The following is a 15,252-nucleotide window of genomic DNA, read 5'->3' as shown; positions in this document are numbered from 1 at the left end:
GATTTCAGTGACAATGCCTTTCTGGTATCGCTTTATTTGTGCAATTGGATGTGATCATCATTCATGCAATTTCTCACCATTTATGCTTTATTTGCGGGATGCTTTAAAAGGGCTTTAATCGCTCTTTAATGTTGAAATCAGTCCTAGTGTGATAAAGAGGGAGAGTGTGTTCCTTTTCTAGACTGGGACTGGAGAAGGGGATTCTGGTGGCTGTCCTTCAACCTTGGCCAAGCGCTGTGCAGGCTGGGGATGCTGGGCATTGCAATGGCAGACCTACCGATGGGACAAGGGCGGCATTGGCAGCGGCCAGTTGGAGGGCTTGCCTCTGGAGCTCGACCACCTTGGCTTGGCAGCTCTGGCACCAGCCTCCTTGGCCAGTCTGCTCCAGTCCCAAGGAGGAGCAGGAGGAGGCACCGGCACCTTCTGGGGTGGGTCGGCTGGAGCAGCGGTCCTCAGGTGGCAGCAATGCTGGGGACGGCTGGAGGAGCCTTTTTCTCGCTGGGAGCTCCAGGGCTGGAGGAGAGTGCCTCCCTTCTGCTACCTGCCAAGGAGAGAAAGAGAAAGAAGAGAGGGTCAGGCAGGAGTTGGCAATTAGAATCATAGAATCATAGAGTTGGAAGAGACCCCCAAGGATCATCCAGTCCAACCCCCTGCCATGCAGGAAATCACAAACAAAGCACAGATGGCCATCCAGCCTCTATTTAAAGATCTCCAAAGAAGGAGACTCCACCACTCATTGAGGGATTGTCTTCTAGTGTCAACAGCTCTTACTGTCAGCAAGTTCTTCCTAAATCTTAAGTGGAATCTCTTTTTCAGTAGCTTGCTCCCTCCTCAATGTGACATCCCTCCAAATATTTAAACAGGGCTATCATATCACCTATCAACCTTCTCTTCTCCAGGCTAAACATCCCCAGCTCCCTTAGTTGTTCCTCATAGGACATGGTTTCCAGACCTTTCACCATTTTAGTAACCCTCCTTTGGACACACTCCAGTTTCTCAACATCCTTTTTGAATTGTGGTGCCCAGAACTGGACACAGTATTCCAGGTAGGGCCTGACCAGAGCAGAATAGAATGGAATGGAACTATTACTTCCCTTGATCTAGACACTATACTTCTATTGATGCAGCCTAAAATCATATTGGCCTTGTTAGCTGCTGCATCACATTGTTGGCTCATGTTCAACTTGTGGTCTACTTGGACTCCTAGATCCTTTTCACATGTTGTCTCGTTCAGCCAGGTGTCCCCCACCCTACATCTGTGCATATCTTAGCGGACCACTTCTCCTGCAAGTGCGATCCGGGGCCAGGGGTGACTGAACGTCCTCCTTTACCCAGGACCTGTCCTCCATTCCCCGCCGTCTCCCCCAAGAGGAACCCCAAAGTGTCCTCCATGCTGAGGAGCAGGACTAAGAAGCATGCTTTAAATATTGATTGAAAGCAGGCACTGGCTTTGATAAAGAGGGTTTTGGAGTTTTCCTCCCAGGTGTTACATTTTGCAGAGCCTGCTCCTCCTTGGAGGGGAAGGGCTGCCCCTGGTGCAAGCACACTCTCCGGCTTCTGCAAAGGGGATACCGGCTGGGGCAAACCCACTTTGCAAACGCTCTCGGCCCATAAGAAATTCCAACTCTCAGAATTCCATAGCCTTGAGCCAGAAAAAGAGGCAAAGGGGGGGAGGGTAGAACTGGGTTATTTCTCCAGTGTGGATGCAGCCCTGGGAACTGTAGTTTTGTGAGTAGGTGGAGAGTTCTTGCAGCCCCTTGGAAACTGACTGAAAGAAAGAAGTTGGCAGCAGGAGCTTTCCTAGACTTCAGTCTACTTCCTCAGATGCATTTGGTTTTGTGAGACCTCGAGCCGGAGCCCTGGGGCCACAAGAAACTACAATTCCCAGGATTCCCTAGCACTGAGCCAGGGCAGTTGAAGAGGTCTCGAACTGGATTATTCCTGCAGTGTGCTCTGGACCAGAGACCCATATATATATTATATACGTACACACACACACACACCCCAGCCTTGCAAATCAACAGGGGAGGAAGGAGTAAGGAATCAAGGGGTAAGAGGTCTTTCCAGCAGGAGGAGGAAGAGAAGGGACATTAATAATAACAACAACAATAATAATAATAATAATAAATATTTGCCTCCCGCCTCTTCAAGGAGATCGAGGCGGCCAACAAGAATAAAACGCCCTTAAGACACAACAAAACAGTCATCCTCCTTATATCCCAACCCTCCCAAACCAACCCACCCACAGTAAAATGCAATTCAATATTAAACAATGGTTCAAACAATGAAGTAGGTAGGTAGGTAGATATCTAACTCCAAAATAGGACAAGGAGTAACCACTTCTGGATCCCCCCCCCCTTTTTTTGCAAATAGGGAGTGAGCCCCGATTTGAAAGCCTCAACTCCCCCATTATTATTATTATTATTATTATTATTATTATTATTATGATGATGAAGATAAACCAAAGCCCAGACTTACCCCCGGTGGCATGTCAGCAGCACCCAGCCTCGAACAGGGGCAGCTTTCTCTTCTCCTCCCCCCCCCCCAAAAAAAAAAGCCAAGCCAAGCCAAAGTGAGCTTAGAAGAAGAGGCTCCCAAGGGAGGAGAAGGAGCCCTCCTCGGCGGTGCAGACGGGGCGCCTGGATGCCGCTTGCTGGCTGCTGGCCATGGCAGAGGAGGAGGATCCTCCTTAAAAGAAAGGAGGAAGGCCAGGGCCCGAGGCTGCTAGGTGATGCTGCCTCCCATCCCGGCAAAAAAGAAGGAGGCTAAGAAAGTTGTGGGTCGGAGAGTTTTAAAAGGGGGAGGAATCAAAAGTCCTTGGCTGAGCAAAAGGGGAGGAGATGGGGAAGAGAGGGGAGGAGAAAGGGGACGGACTGGGGCTGCATCCGCACTGGAGAAGTGATCCGGGTTCAGACCGCTTTAACTGCCCTGGCTCAGCGCGAGGGGATCCTGGGACTCTAGTTTATTTTGGCACCAAAGTTCTCTGACAGAGAAGGCTCAAATGTCGCACAAAACTACAGTTCCCAGAATTGCCCAGCATTGAGCCAGGGCAGTTAAAGCGGTCTCAAACTGGATTATCTCTGCAGTGTGTTTTGGACCTACAGACTCTTTGCTTGCACCAGGGACTTGAACCCAAGGCATCGCAGTCAGGAGCTGAAAAGCAGGCATTCCAAGCAATGGCGCTGCAGGCTTCCCTCTTGCCAACCCCAAGGAGAATTAACATCTCTTCTCCCACCTTTTCCGCCTTTCCCTTTCCCAACCTTCAGATTTATTTGGGAGTAGTGTGGTGTAGTGGCTTGAGCATTGGGCTGTGACTCTGGAGAGCAGGGTTTGAATCAGAGTAGGTTACCTTGGACAAGTGACATGCCCTCAGCCCCAGGTTGTTTTTACCTTGTTTCACACTGTACTCCTTTGGTTGCTTGCTATTGATGAACAGGAGGAAATAGTGAATTCTTGCTGATCTACTGCAAATCACCCAAACTGTATCATTAGTTTCCACTCAAGTTCTTTCATCCAAAGAGCCACCCTCGCCATTAAAATCCTACGCTTGTAAAGCCATCCCTCCATATCCAGGGATTTTCTTATCCATGGATTCAAGCATCCACGGCTTGAAAACATTTAAAAAGATATAAATGCCAAAAACCAAATCTTGATTTTGCCATTTTATATAAAGGGCACCATTTTCCTGTGCCACTGTATTTAATGGGACTTCAGCATCCATGGATTTTGCTATCCACAGAGAACCAAACCCCAGTGGATACTAAGGGCCCACTGTATTTTAAGGTCCAGTTTGGAGGCCATGTTCACACCCACCAGTAAGAGCGATCAAGTTGGTGAATACAAGAGACAAGGCCTTCTTAGGGAGGGCTCCTTATCTCTAAAAGTAGCTTCTGCATGAATTCAGCTTGGCCTCTTCGGTTCAGGCTTTCAGCCAAGCTTTCTATGTTGCCTCCTCCTAGGGATGTAATGATGATAACACATTTCAACTGCTTAAGTGTGTGTGTGTGGTTCAACCAAATTGTCTGTGCTCTAATTTTACTCTTCTCTGCTTGCTGTAGTGATTTGAGCATTGGACTATGGATCTGGTGACCAGGGTTCGAATCCCTGCTCAGCCACGTAAACCCATTGGATGACCTTAAGCAAGTTACACACTCTTAGGAGGTAATCACACTGGAGCTAATTTCAGCATTAAAGCACATTTAAAGCATTCCACAAATAAAGCGAAAATGGCGAGTAATAGCGCGAATGATTATCACACGCAATTGGACAAATAAAGTTATATCAGAAATGCATTGTTGCTGAAATCCCAAAAGTAAAAAGATGTGTGTTAATACTTCTTTGTGACTACTTTAATTGTGGGTTTTGTGCGACATCATGTGAAATCATTTCACGTAATTATGTGATTTTTCCAGGATGTTCATGGGATAAACTCCCAATCTCCTTTGTGTGATAAACTCCTTAGCCTCAGAGGATGGCAATGGCAAACAGCCTCTGAAGAAACTTGCCAAGAAAACACTATGATGGGGTCACCTTAGAGTCACCATAAGTTGGAAATATCTCGAAGACACACAACAACAAATACTTCTTAGAGACCCAACATGGTGTAGTGGTTTGAGCACTAGACTATGACTCTGGAGATCAGGGTTTGATTCCCAGCTTGGGCATGGAAACCCACTACGCCTTGGGTGAGTCACACACTCTCAGAATCAGAAAACCCATGATAGGGTTGCCATAAGTCAGAAACAACTTGAAGGCACACAGAAGCAGCAACAACATTCTGCTTCAGGAGAGCATGACTTTGAGAGAAGCAGCCTAGAAACACTTTAAATAAATATAACTGTGATCCTTCTGGTTTTGCTCCGGTTAGTTAGTTACTTTGCTTGCTTGCTTGTTTTGTATCCCACCAATCTCCCAATATGAGAAGACACCTAGTTTCCTCTCTGGGGTATACATGATAGCAGATTGGCCTATTCCATTGTATTGTATAAAACAGCTTTAATTTTGGAGTGATGGCTATCATTATTCCTTGACAGAAACATAGTAAAGAGGCCACAGCTAGCACTGCGACCTTCAGTGGAAAACATCTGGAATCACACCTGTATATGTGTTAGGACCCTGATTCCAGCAGGTGGCTGGAATGAAATGAAAATACTTTAGTGAAAGAAACATACTTTTCATGATGTATATTCAAATGTGCTTATTCAAGAATTTCATTTAAGCACAACATCAAACCAAAAATGTTAATTTTTGGACTATGTTTCCTAGAATCCCCCCACTAGCGTGGCCATGGTCAGGCCCTGGTTTGAGTTCAGTCATATGTAACTATTGCAACTTAAGGCCAAAATATTCAAAGAAATTTACACAGTTTTCTCTCCCCTTGCCTTTTAACCTCACAACAACCTTATGAGGTAGGTTAGGCTGTGAGATGGTAACCATCCTAAGAAAACCCAGAGAACTTCATGACTGTAAAGAGACTACATCTAACCCATTATGCACCAATTGTGCTCACTAACAACATAATCCTAAACACGTTTGGTTGAAAGTACATCTCATAGTCTTCCAAGGGGCTTGCCCAGGAACACACCTAGGAAAGTGTGCAGAGATCTGAAACCTTTCGTTAAAAAGTGGAGAGGGGAAGTTGCATTTTTCCTTGGCTGCAAGTTGGATACAAACACTCCCACAAGGTAAAACAGTGGATTCAAACTGTTCGAAGGAAATCCTCAGGAATGAAAAGCTTGTCAGAAAAGTTAGTTTTAAACAATACAGAGTGCTGCAATTCAGGATAGGACGTGTCTAGAAAAGTGGACTTTTGTCCGCAGGAAATAGAACTGAGCAGTTTTGTGACATTCATATTCCTCAAAGGGCTGCTGTGACAAGGGCTGTTCGACAGTGGAACAAACTCCCTTGGAGTGTAGTGGAGTCTCCTTCCTTAGAGGTCTTTAAACAGAGCCTGGATGCCCACCTGTTGGGGATGCTTTGATTTAGATTTCCTGCATGGCAAGGGGTTGGACTGGATGGCCCTTGTGGTTTCTTCCAACTCTATGATTCTATGACATTTACTAAGTAGGGTGCAACTTGTGATCCACCTTTCTTTAAAAAGTGGGGAGGGGAAGTGCAGGTGGTGCAAGTTGATCTAAGGCCCATTACAAACGGGCATAATAGTATGGACTGGGTCCGTATTAGGGTTAGAAAGGGGCGTCCCTTCCGGACGCCCCTAACCCTAATACGGACCGAGTCTGTACAAAATGGCGGCGCCCGTTCCACACGGGGGCTGCCATTTTTACGTAGCGGACGTGCTGCGCCTGCATGTTGCACAGCGCATATGATGCTGCAAGTGCATCATTGGCGCCTCACGGCGTCATGTCCATGCCGCAGAAAGAAGTGCCATTTTGGGGCTTCTTTTTGCTCTGTGAGGGAGTCGCGCGGTTTGGCTGCTGTGGCTCCCTCACGGAGCAACCGGCACAAGACTGCCTGTTTTGGGCAGTCTGTAATGCGCCTAAGTGATCAACTTGCAATAGGTGCCAATGCAAACTGGGCACTCCCAGTGCCTCTGTGGACACTGGCTAGGGAGTGCCGATGCACTTGCATATACCCTGGTATACCTCTTCACAGTTCAATAGGAGGGTTATGTAGGGCCTCTGCTATGTAGCTAAGTATGTGTAAAGTTTAACAATATAGATGGTGATATAGAATTGTGGCCCAGATCGTTTATGCCAGCAATATTACCTTGCTAACTTCTTCATGTCAGTAATTTCAGGCCCAAAGGGGGGTTCCTCCTGAGCATCTTTACTCACCAGAGTTGCCTTTCACTGTTTTCAAGCACAGACCTCCTTAGAAGTAAGGAATCCAGAGATTCCTGGGCCTTCCCATCAGATATGCTGTGTACCACTATCTGGGAGGTTGCCTCAAAATAAAGAGACACACATGTGGCCCTGGGCCCTTCCTTGCAGCATGCATCTCTCCATTGTCACACCTACTCTGTGAGATCTGCCTGATTCCCTCGTCCCCCTTAGCAATGCATCAATGGATGGAGATGATTTCTACAGAGGCACCCTGACCTGGCAGCTGGAGAAATTAGCATAGGGAACTAATTGCCTAGTCAGCTGCTATTTCCTATTGAATACAATTACTGTGTTGTTTTTTAGTCCACCCAAGGGGAGTGGGAAGGGAGTGAGATGAAAAGGCCTGACAGATTTTCTGAATGCAGGGAGTTAGGCTTTCAAACAATATACCAAGGGAAGTCTGAGCATATTCAGGATAAGATTGGTCACATGGCCTGAACTGACAGCCACCCAGTGAGTATGACTAGACTACCCCAGCGTGGCACCTGGTCTGCAACTCTCATCATCCCCACCAGGCAAGATAAGGATGATGAGACTTGTAGTGGTGTAGTGCATCACAGATGGAGCGACAGGGTTAGCCGTGCCATGCAAGATAGTTTTAAAGCATCCCCATTTGAAAGTCATCACCTGATCCTCTTTGCTTCCATTACATTTGATGGTGTGTGTGTGATTCAATAGTAGATTGACAACCACCACCCACAACTTGCCTATAGCTGGAATCCTCTTGATGACTTCCAGTTCAATAAACAAAGGCAAGTATAATCTTTTTTTAGACTATTGTGTAAGCAATAGCAATAGCAAGTACCTTTCTATACTGCTTATCAGTGCACTTAAGCACTCCCTAAGCGGTTTACAAAGCGTAAGCTAAGTTATCCAGGAGGCTAAGGAGATATCCAGTACTTCCTTGCATCATTCAGAGACATAGATCCAAAACACACTGCAGAATTAATCCACTTAGAGACCGCTTTAACTGCCCTGGCTCAGGGCTAGGGCATCCTAGGAATTGTAGTTTATTGTGGCACCAGAGTTCTCTGGCAGGGAAGGCTAAATGCCTCACAAAACTACAGTTCCCAACATTTCGTAGCACTGAGCCAGGGCAGTCAAAGAGGTCTCAAAGTGGATTATTTCTGCAGTGTGATTTGGACCATAGTTGTGTTAGTCTGGAAGATCAGCATGCAAAGGGGATTTGAGATGAACTGTGCAAACAAACCACAGCACCTTTGAGACTATCTGTGCAAAAGACTAAGCATAAGCTTTCGGAGACTTGGAGGATGTGCAGACCGGCTATTAAGGCTGGCCTGGGGTGAAGTTAGGGCAAGGTGTCCATATGATGCATGCCCTGACTCCACCTCCATGGTGGTGTGATGCTGCGTACCGCTCCACACGGCACATAGTGTCACGGCGCTCCTCTGGCGCTGTGTTTACATGATGCAGCACCAAATGAGTGCCTTAAAGTCATGGCGCCAAGGCTATCACGCCCTTTCCAGGGCACAAAAAGGAGCAGCTTTTTGTGCCCTGGACAAGCCAGATTAGGGCCGTGGTATGGGGTTGCCACAGCCCTGATCTGGGGAAGATGGATGTGGCTGCAGGCCGCCCATAAGAGGTCTGCTTCCTCAGAACATCTAGGAAAGCTATGCTACAACTTCTTTCACACAGTCTCAAAGGTACTACAAGCTTCCTTGCACCACAGTTTATTTCCATTTGCACCATGCCAGATGAGTATCTAATGTCATCCTGCCTGTTTGTCCAGGAACATGGTCTTGAACTTTCTGCAAATCTGGCTACTTATTACACAAGTCCTGCATACTGTATATGCTTCATTTCTCCTCACACTGATGAACCCTCCAAATGTCCCTACTGGGGGTAAGGGGAAAAACTTGTACCCAGAGAGGTGTGAAATGATAGCAAAGCATCCTTCTGTTGTGTGTTTCATCAGCTACATCACTCAACAACTTGATGCTGTAGGCACTGGGCCATGCAACTGCAGGAGTGCCATGCAGTTGCAAGTGCAACTCTATAGCAAGAGTCACCAGCCTGGTCTCATTTTAGCCCTTCAAAGAAGGAATCAGTGCTTTCAGGATTGCACCCCGCACTTTTTGGAGAATGAGAACCTGACTGGCAGCCGTCACCCAGAGGACTTTCTCATTGGCTGCCCCAGAAGAGATCTGACAGCTAAACATTTGAAGACCTGTCTCTTCCGGCAGGCTTATCCAGGCAGTTTTTAATCATGAATTTTATATTTACGGCTCTCCATTATTGTCCTACGTATTGTAATATAGACATTGTGTAAAGATGCAGCTTAATATGTGTATTTTATGTAATGATTGCGTTTATGTCGTAACCCGCCTTGAGCCGTGAGGAGAGGCGGGTAAGAAATAAAAGTATTATTATTATTATTATTATTATTATTATTATTTGCAGCTTTTGCAACACTTGCATGTCAAGATAGCCTTTCGCAGAGCATAGGAGGGGGGAACCAAGGGGGTCTTACCCCTAAATTGGCACAAACAGAGAGCTGAAATAAAAGTCAGAGAGAAGAAGAGCTGGGCAACACACTCTGCAGCCAGAGGCTCTCTGGTCTCTTTTACTAGAGCGCCATCTTGCGGCGGCTGGAGAATCTGCAACGCTCCAGATCAAGAAGAAAAGCCAGGCAAAGGAGCCCAAAGTGAGTTACTTTTCTGGCCATTAAAGACAGACAGACAAAGCCTTGCCTGGTGGGATAGCCTGGCCCCAAATCGTAGCAAACCATCCCCACTGGACAGATCTGACCCTGCTATTATGACCAATTCCTCATTCCCAACTTTTCCTGCCACCCAAATTGGCAAACACTTCCTTCATTGTCCTTCCCTGTTGTTGTTGTTGTTGTGTGCCTTCAGGTCCTTTCCCACTTATGGCCACCCTAGGGCCAACCCATCATGGGGGTTTCTTGGCATGTTTCCTCAGGGGGAGGGGTTAGCCATGGCCATCCGCTGAGGCTGAGAGTGTGTGACTTGCCTAAAGTTTCCCAGTGGTTTTCCATGGCTAAGTCAGGATTTGAACCCTGGTCTCCAGAAGCCCCAGCACTCAGATCAAGATAACACCCTGGCTCTCCTCCTTGTCTCCTTTCCTAAAACATCTTTGGTGGGACCCCTTTTGCCTGGGGAGAAAAAAGGATGCATCTACACTGCAGAAATAAAGCTGTGTCAAACCAGATTATTTCTGCAGTGCGGGTGCAGCTTCAGTCTCGCTTGGGTGGACATGGGGGTCCAAGTCCTTCCTAAAGTGGCCTTCAAGACCCCAGTGCCTCTGAGCATGTGCAGAGGGTCATTTTTCCCCTTGCCCCGATCCTCTAAAAGTTATCACGTATCTATAGGATTGAAAGGGAAGCCTAGGTCTTGATCATCTTGCCAAGAAACCCACATTTTAAACAACAGCAGTCCCTCATCATCATTCCGATAACTTTTATGATTATGGGAAAAGGCTGCCCTCAAGACCCAGGTGTCTCTGAGCATGTGCAGAGGGTTATTTTCTCCCCGTGCCCCCATCCTCTAAATCATGCATCTATAGGACTGAAAGGGGGGCCGTGACCATCTTGCAAAGGCTAAGAAGCACACAGAGGTTGTGCCTTCAAGTCATTTCTGACTTATGGTGACCCTAAAAGGGGGGGGGGGTGCTTTGAGGCTGGGGGTAAAGCTGTTTCTTCGGAAGGAAGCTCAAGGCTGGAGCTTTCTAGGGAGCTGAGCAAACTTTCCATAGGAAATCCAGCAAAAAGCTGAGACCAAGAGATCCAGAAGAGCTTTGTGCTGCCCCTAAGGTCCAAGAGTCATCCCAGATCGAAGACATCCCAAGGGACATCAAGTGCAACCCCCTGCCATGCAGGAAGACCCAATCCTTCCCTCCTTTTCAACCTTCTCCCCAGCTCCTTTCCATCGTTTCAATTGGCCTGGGAGGTGGGAAAAGAGAGGTAGGCTGGCACAGGCATGTCATATTAGGAGCCCAGACTCTTCATTTCTCACCAAAGACAGACAACATCCAAAGATATAGCCTTGTTGGTCTGTAGGAACAGCATGCAGGAAGCACCCTGCAGCACGTCTGAGGCTCAATGAAAGGAAGAAGCGGGCAGCAGGAGTTTTCCTAGACTTTCGATGAGAGACATTTAGTGAAGGGGAAGCCAGGGACACACACACACACACACACACACACACACACACACGTGCCATTGGTATGGGAGAATGGCTATTCAGATTCAACATCCTTTGTGTGTGGGAATGAAGCAGCCAGACCAGTTTCAACTATGGTCGTTATGGTAAACAGGTTTCTCAGAACTTGCTTTAAACAATTCTCTTCCAACAAGTCCTCCAGGAATCTCTAGGTGATGGCCTGGGAACAGTGGGGCAATAACCCCCTTGGGCTTCTCCACTGATGTGTCCTTTCAGACACCTGGCCACCTGGGATTTTCTTGGCCAGATTCCTTCAGAGGGGGTTTGCCATGGCCATCCCTCTAATGCTGAGATAATGTGACTTGCCCAAGCTCACCCAGGGGCTGAGGCAGGATTGGAACCCTACTCTCCAGAGTCACCTGGCCCAACCCCCCACAACCCTTTACCCCCTTAGTAGCTCTTCCAGCAAAAGGGGGAAATGGTGGTGGTTCCTAGCCTCATTGAGAATAGGATTCTATGGTATCCTTCCATCTTCCCTTCCTTCCTTCCTTCCTTCCTTCCTTCCTTCCTTCCTTCCTTCTCCGTCCTTCCATCCTTCCTTCCTTCTCTTTCCTTCCTTCCTTCCATCCTTCCTTCCTTGTAGCCTCTTTGGACTGACTGGAAGAAAGAAGTTGGCAGCAAGAGCTTTGGTAGGCTTCAGTCCCCTTCTTCAGATGATTTTGGGGGAGTGGAAGCCAGGGTGTGGATTCAAGGGTCATCCAGTCTGACCCGCTTCTGCCATGCAGGAAGACATGGTCAAGGCAGGTGACTGCTCCGCTACTTCACTGAAAAGAGGTGTAGTAATGGACATTGCTATTGCTAGAATTCAAAGACATAGCCCTGTTAGTCTGTAGAATCAGCATGCAGAGAGATCTTGCAGCACCTCTGAGACTCAATGAAAGAAAGAAGTTGGCAGCAAAAGCTTTCCTAGACTTCAGTCTACTTCCTCAGATTGCCATGGCTATGGCCATCCCTTTCTTTGTTGAGAGGTGGGGGGGGTTGGCCGTGACCGCCCCTCTGCGGTTGAGCCAGGATTGGGACCCTCACGCTCCAGAGGTTGTGTGCCTTATGGAGGCAGACCCGAAGGTCGGGGGGTTTCTTGGCAAGATTTGCTTAAAGGGGGGGGGGGGAGTTTGGCCCTGACCATCCCTCTGAGGCTGAGAGAGCGTGATTTGCCCCGGAGGCTCCCAAACCCAAGTCAACGCATGAGAACCATTGAGCCGGGCGCTGTCCCTGGTGCTGAAACCGCTCCGTGCTTTCGCTGGCCGCTCAAAGCTTCAACTTTTCCCTTAGCAAGACGCTGAAGTTTTTCCCCTCCATGTGCTTCTCTTAAAAAAGAAGAGACCACTGAAAGTCTCTTCCTTATCTCCACTTGAGTCGCCTCCTTGGTAGCCAGCCAGCCTGTTTACTAGCCATCCCTCCTTTTCCTTCCTTCCTTCCTTCCTTCCTTCCTTCCTTCCTTCTCCTTCCTTCATTCATTTCTCCCTTCTTTCTCTTCCTTCTCTTTCCTTCCTTCTCCTTCTTTCATTCATCCATTCCTTCCCTTCCTTCTCTTCCCCTTCTTCATTCCTCCCTTTCCTTCTCTTTCTTTCCTTCTCCTTCCTTCCCTTCCTGCTCTTCCCTTCCTCTCCTTCCTTCCTTCCTTCCTTCCTTCCTTCATTCATTCATTCATTCCTTCCTTTTTCCTCTCTTCCCTCCTTCCTTCCTTCCCTTCCCTTCCTTCCCTTTCCTCCCTTTCCTTCCCTTCCTTCCTCTTTTCTCTTCCCTTTGCTTACCTTCCCTTTCCTCCGGAGGAGATGGCTGGTGAATCCGAAGATGATCTCGGAGTCCAGGCAGAGGGCTCCGATCTCCAGGAGCGTGGGGTTTTTCCGCGGGGCGCCGGGGGGGACCTCGCTGGGTTTGGGCAAAGCCATGCTTTTTAAAAAGTGTTTCAGAAACGATTCAAAACTATGCCCGATCTTCTTCTGGGGAGAGAGGGGCCCCTCCTGAGCCAGTCTCCAAAGGCTGGGTCCAAGGGCTCCAAGGACTCACTCCTCCATCGCCCTTTGGCCTGGGGAAGTGCCCCCAGCCTCGGTGGGTCCCTGGGACCAGGGCAGGAGGGCTTCTCCTCCCTTCAGCCTCCCATCCAGACTCTCCAGCAGGCAAGAAAGGTGCCCTCTTTGCCATCAGAGAAGGGGCCCTTAGCCCAGCAGCCCCCTTTGCCTGCTTCCTTCTCTCTCTCTCTCTCTCTCTCTCTCTCTCTCTCTCTCTCTCTTTGCTGGAGGAAAGAAGCAGAGGCAGGCAAGAAAGGAGGGCTAGAGAGTTGGCTTGCTCCAGGAAACAAAAGGCAGCACTTTCCAAGCTGGGAAGCAGAGGAGCAAGGGGAAGATCTTCTGCCAAAAAGATGCCCAAGGATCTTCTTCTCCTTCTCCTTCTTTCTCCTTTGCCTCCTTCAGCCTCTCTCCTGGGCAAGCCCAGTCCCCGCCCTTCCCAAAGTTGCCCCCCCTAGATCCGACCCCTGCCCAGGGCTGGGCATCCTCGACGCTTCCTCTTGGCCCAGGAGAGGAGCAGCCTCTGCCCTGCCAGGGAGACTGGAGAGAGGCTCGGCCAGCCTGCCTTCCTCTGCCAGCCCCCTTCCTTCCTTCCTTCCTTCCTTCCTTCCTCCTCTGCCTTCCCAGCCAAGCCCTCCTCCTCCTCCTCCTCCTCCTCTGCCTTGGAGCGCAGCTGCCTCCCGTGACATCAGGCGAGAGGGACAGCCCAGCCCTGCAGAGGAAGGAGAACAGGATCAGCTGCATCCACACTGGAGAACTAACCCGGTTTGGCACCGCTTTAACTCTGTCTGGCTCAAGGCTATGGAATTCTGGGAGCTGGAGTTTGTTGTGGGCCCACAACAAACTCCAACTTCCAGAATTCCATAGCCTTGAGCCAGACAGAGTTAAAGTCAAACCGAGTTCTTTCTCCAGTGTGAATGCAGCAGAGGAGGGAAAGGGGGCCTTGGAACCACCCCATTGGGCTTCTGACTTGTGGCTACCCTCTCCTAAGGTTTTTCTGGCCAGGTTGTGTTCAGAGAAGAGTTTGAGGCTGAGAGTGTGTCACTTGCCCGAGTGAGTTTCCATGGCTGAGCTGGGAATTGGACCCTGGTCTCCAGTGTACACACACCTCACCTGGAGTACATTCCAGAGAACTGGATCGGACTTTTAATCTGTCGAGGATGCTTAGATTGTGAGTTTCTGCATGGCAGGGGGTGAGACTGGATGGCCCTCTGCCAACTCTATAGTTCTGTGATTCAATCAAAGCTGACTCTCTGAGGCTGAGAGAGTGTGACTTACCCAAGTGGATTTCTATGGCCCAGCTGAAAATCAAACCCTGGTCTCTGGTGTGGTAGTACACAACTAGTCCGGAATAAATTCCAGAGAACTTGATCAGACTTCTAATTAAATCTGCCTCCTTCTGAGGCTGAGAGAATGTGACTTGCCCCCAGGTCACCCAATGGGTTTTCCAGGACCCACTTGGGATTTGAAACATGGTTCCCACAGTCATAGTCCAACACTCCAACCACGGAAACCAAGTTTCAGATCCAAGATTCATGGAAACCAACTGGATGGCCTTGGGAGGTCACACTCTCTCAGCCTCTGAGGCGGCCAGGTTGAATTAGACACCTGATCCAGTTCTCTGGAATTTACTCCAGATGAGGTGTGTACTAAGACACTGGAGACCAGGGTCCAAGTCCTATCTGGGCCATGGAAACCCACTGGGGTAGGTCACACTCTCTCAGCCTGACAGGAAGGCCATGGCAAGCCTTTTCTGAAGAAATCTGGCAAACCAACAAACCATGTTATAGGTTCGCCTTAAGGTTGCCATAAGGTGTATGAGGGAGATTCGAACCCTGGTCTCCAAAGTTTGAGTGCTGGACTGTAAATGGAGACCTGGGTTCCAATCCTGGCTGGGCTGTGCAAACCCACTAGGGCTGCCTCTGCAGGGCAGAAGTAATCCATCACTCAAACCACTACACCAGGCTGGGCTTCATATTGCTCTTTAAACCAATCCTACTGCAAGCCCTACATCCCTATTCCTTTCTTGGTCCCAGAAGAATACAGCGGGGGGGGGTTAGAAAGGCAGGATCTATCCTAATGTAGAGGGTGAAAGTGAGTTGAATAAGCTCTTTGGCTTAGTTGGGTTTGTGGATTGTCAGGGAGAAGAAGTTGGAAAGCTGAGCATGAATTCACCACTTTAATCCTCTTAAGTTGGGCATT

The 15,252-nt window shown here is 48.6% G+C and overlaps 1 protein-coding gene across 1 annotated transcript in view; it reads right to left on the bottom strand.

The window, feature by feature from the left end:
• The window catches only part of KIF26A (kinesin family member 26A), a 236,799-nt gene extending 223,866 nt beyond the window's left edge, over positions 1–12,933 (bottom strand). Inside the window, exons 1-2 of the mRNA XM_089522653.1 lie at positions 12,796–12,933; positions 278–541 (exon numbers count right to left, since the gene is read on the bottom strand). Coding sequence (XP_089378779.1) covers positions 278–541; positions 12,796–12,933 — 402 coding nt within the window. The remainder of the gene's footprint in view (positions 1–277; positions 542–12,795) is intronic.
• Positions 12,934–15,252: the final 2,319 nt, after the last annotated feature.

This window comes from Sceloporus occidentalis, unplaced genomic scaffold (assembly GCF_023333645.1).
Source record: "Sceloporus occidentalis isolate IW3139 unplaced genomic scaffold, rSceOcc1.0.p SCAF_4, whole genome shotgun sequence".
NCBI lineage: Eukaryota > Metazoa > Chordata > Lepidosauria > Squamata > Phrynosomatidae > Sceloporus > Sceloporus occidentalis.
Note: the sequence above shows the minus strand (reverse complement) of the source record. Positions and strands in the feature narration are given on the sequence as shown.